The 2,491-nt window shown below is 39.8% G+C and overlaps 1 protein-coding gene across 1 annotated transcript; it reads left to right on the forward strand.

The window, feature by feature from the left end:
- The first annotated feature begins 1,456 nt into the window (after positions 1-1,456).
- Positions 1,457-1,825, forward strand: LOC128048745 (60S ribosomal protein L22-like 1). Its single transcript, XM_052641169.1, has one exon. It carries the CDS (start codon positions 1,457-1,459, stop codon positions 1,823-1,825), a length of 369 nt encoding a protein of 122 aa, XP_052497129.1.
- The last annotated feature ends 666 nt before the right edge of the window (positions 1,826-2,491 follow it).

Raw genomic sequence — 2,491 nt, forward strand, 5'->3', positions numbered from 1 at the left:
TTGACTTATTACAGAAAATAATAGAAAAATATTAGAAAAAATAGAAAATAATAGAAAGAGTCCTTCATAAGAGAATAGTAAAGACAAATCAGATTTTTCAACCCACAAGTCAGAAGAGTGCTCGTGAAACTGGAGTATAACACTGTGGGATTTTTTCTGTGGCAAGTAGCATGCTCCTCTTGGAGATGAGCAAAACCACTTGACTAAAAGGTCCAATGTCAGTAAGAAGCAGAACTCTTAGAGAGGGTACCTTGAGCCCCCATCTTCTCATTCCCAAATCTGTTGCATCACTTTCATTTATGCTATAGCTGTATCTTTCTGGGTCCCTTAAAACCCTGTTGCAGTGGAGGAGGCAGGGAAGAGTGGCATAGAGTTAATATGGTTTAACTTAAATGCAGAGTACATCCTGTGAAATGCCAGACTGGATGAATCACAAGCTGGAATCAAGACTGCCAGGATAAAGATCAACAATCTCAGATATGCAGATGATACCACTCCAATGGCAGGAAGCAAAAAGGAACTAAAGAGACTCTTGATGAGGGTGAAAGAAGAGAGTGAAAAGGCTGGCTTAAAACTCAACATTCAAAAAACTAAGATCATGGCATCCAGTTCCATCACTTCATGGCAAATACATGGGGAAAAAGTGAAAAAAGTGGGACTATTTTCTTGGGTTCCAAAATTACTGCAGATGGTAACTGCAGCCACAAAATTAAAGGATGCTTGCTCCTTGGAAGGAAAGCTATGACAAACCTAGACAGCGTATTAAAAACATTACTTAAAAGAAACATTTTGCTGACAAAGGTCCATATAGTCAAAGCTATGGTTTTTCCAGTAGTCATGTATGGATGTGAGAGTCGGACCATGAAGAAGACTGAGCAATGAAGAACTGATGCTTTCGAACTGTGGAGCTGGAGAAGACTCTTGGGAGTCCCTTGGACAGCAAGGAGATCAAACCAGTCGATTCTAAAGGAAATCAACCCTGAATATTCATTGTAAAGAATGATGCTGAAGCTCCAATACTTTGACCACCTGATACAAAGAGCCAGCTCACTGGAAAAGATCCTGATGCTGGGAAAGATCAAAGGGGAGGAGAAGGGGCAACAGAGGATTAGATGGTTGGATGGCAACATGGACTCAAATGGACATAAGTTTGAGCAAACTCTGGGAGATAGTGAAGGACAGGGAGGCCTGGTGTGCTGCAGTCCATGGGGTCACAAAAAGTCGGACGTGACTTAGTAACTGAACAACAATGGGATGGGGGTACCTAGAACGGCTTCAGTAGCTTGAGTTTTAGATCTCCTGCTTCTCTTACTGGATGAGTAAACTTCGGAATTATTTTCATCTCTCCAAACCTCAATTTCTTCACTTTATAAAGAGAACACAGTAATCTCTACCACGCTTACCTCAAAGGGTTATCAAGATGCAATGAGCTCTCATCGCGCGGCAAGCCTTCAAGATGGCGCCGAAGAAAGACAAGAAGCCTAAGAAGTCAACCTGGAAGTTTAGTTTGGATCTTACTCATCCAGTAGAAGATGGAATTTTTGATTCTGGAAATTTTGAACAATTTCTGCGGGAAAAGGTTAAAGTGAATGGAAAAACTGGAAATCTTGGGAATGTCGTTCACATTGAATGCTTCAAGAATAAAATCATAGTCGTTTCTGAGAAACAGTTCTCTAAAAGGTATTTGAAGTACCTTACCAAGAAATACCTTAAAAAGAACAATCTTCGTGATTGGCTTCGTGTGGTTGCATCTGACAAGGAGACTTACGAGCTTCGTTACTTCCAGATTAGTCAAGATGAAGATGAATCTGAGTCTGAAGACTAGATGACGCCATCCTTCATAGGGCTTTGCTTGCTAATAAAACTAATTAAGCATACAAAAGAAACATCTTGAAATGGACCTTTAGGCTATCAGTGAATAAAAAACATTACTCTGTATGTTAAACATTCATCTTTTATTTAAGTGTATGCTGTCCATATGGTGCTGGTTTTCCTTTAATACTTTTTTATAATTTTATTGGAGTGTAGTTGATTTACAGTGTTGTGTTAGTTTCAGGTATATAGCAAAGTGAATGAGTTATACATATATATCCACTCATTCTTTTGTCATATAGACCATTACAGAGTATTGAGTACAGTTCCCTGTGCTATAACAGCAGTTTTTTAGTTATATGTATGCTAAGTTGCTTCAGTTGTGTCCCACTCTGCAAACCCATGGACTGTAGCCCGCCAGTCTCCTCTGTCCGTGGGATTCTCCAGGCAAGAATACTGGAGTGGGTTGCCATTTCCTACTGTCATCTGTTTTATGTATAGTAGTGTATACATGCCAGTGTCAGTCTCCCAATGTATCCTTCTCCCCCGTATCCCCTGGTAATCATAAGATTTCTGCATCTGATTTCTGTTTTGTAAATAAGCTTTGGTCCACCTCCCCCCAGCCCCCAAATATTTTGTATAAGCAATATTTAAATAGCTTATAGCTAGTGGAATTTCA

Source organism: Budorcas taxicolor, chromosome 5, assembly GCF_023091745.1.
Source record: "Budorcas taxicolor isolate Tak-1 chromosome 5, Takin1.1, whole genome shotgun sequence".
Classification (NCBI taxonomy): domain Eukaryota; kingdom Metazoa; phylum Chordata; class Mammalia; order Artiodactyla; family Bovidae; genus Budorcas; species Budorcas taxicolor.

Excerpts from the sequence above, each read along its gene's own strand:
- LOC128048745 (XM_052641169.1), top strand. The coding sequence starts at position 1,457 with ATGGCGCCGAAGAAAGACAAGAAGCCTAAGAAGTCAACCTGGAAGTTT.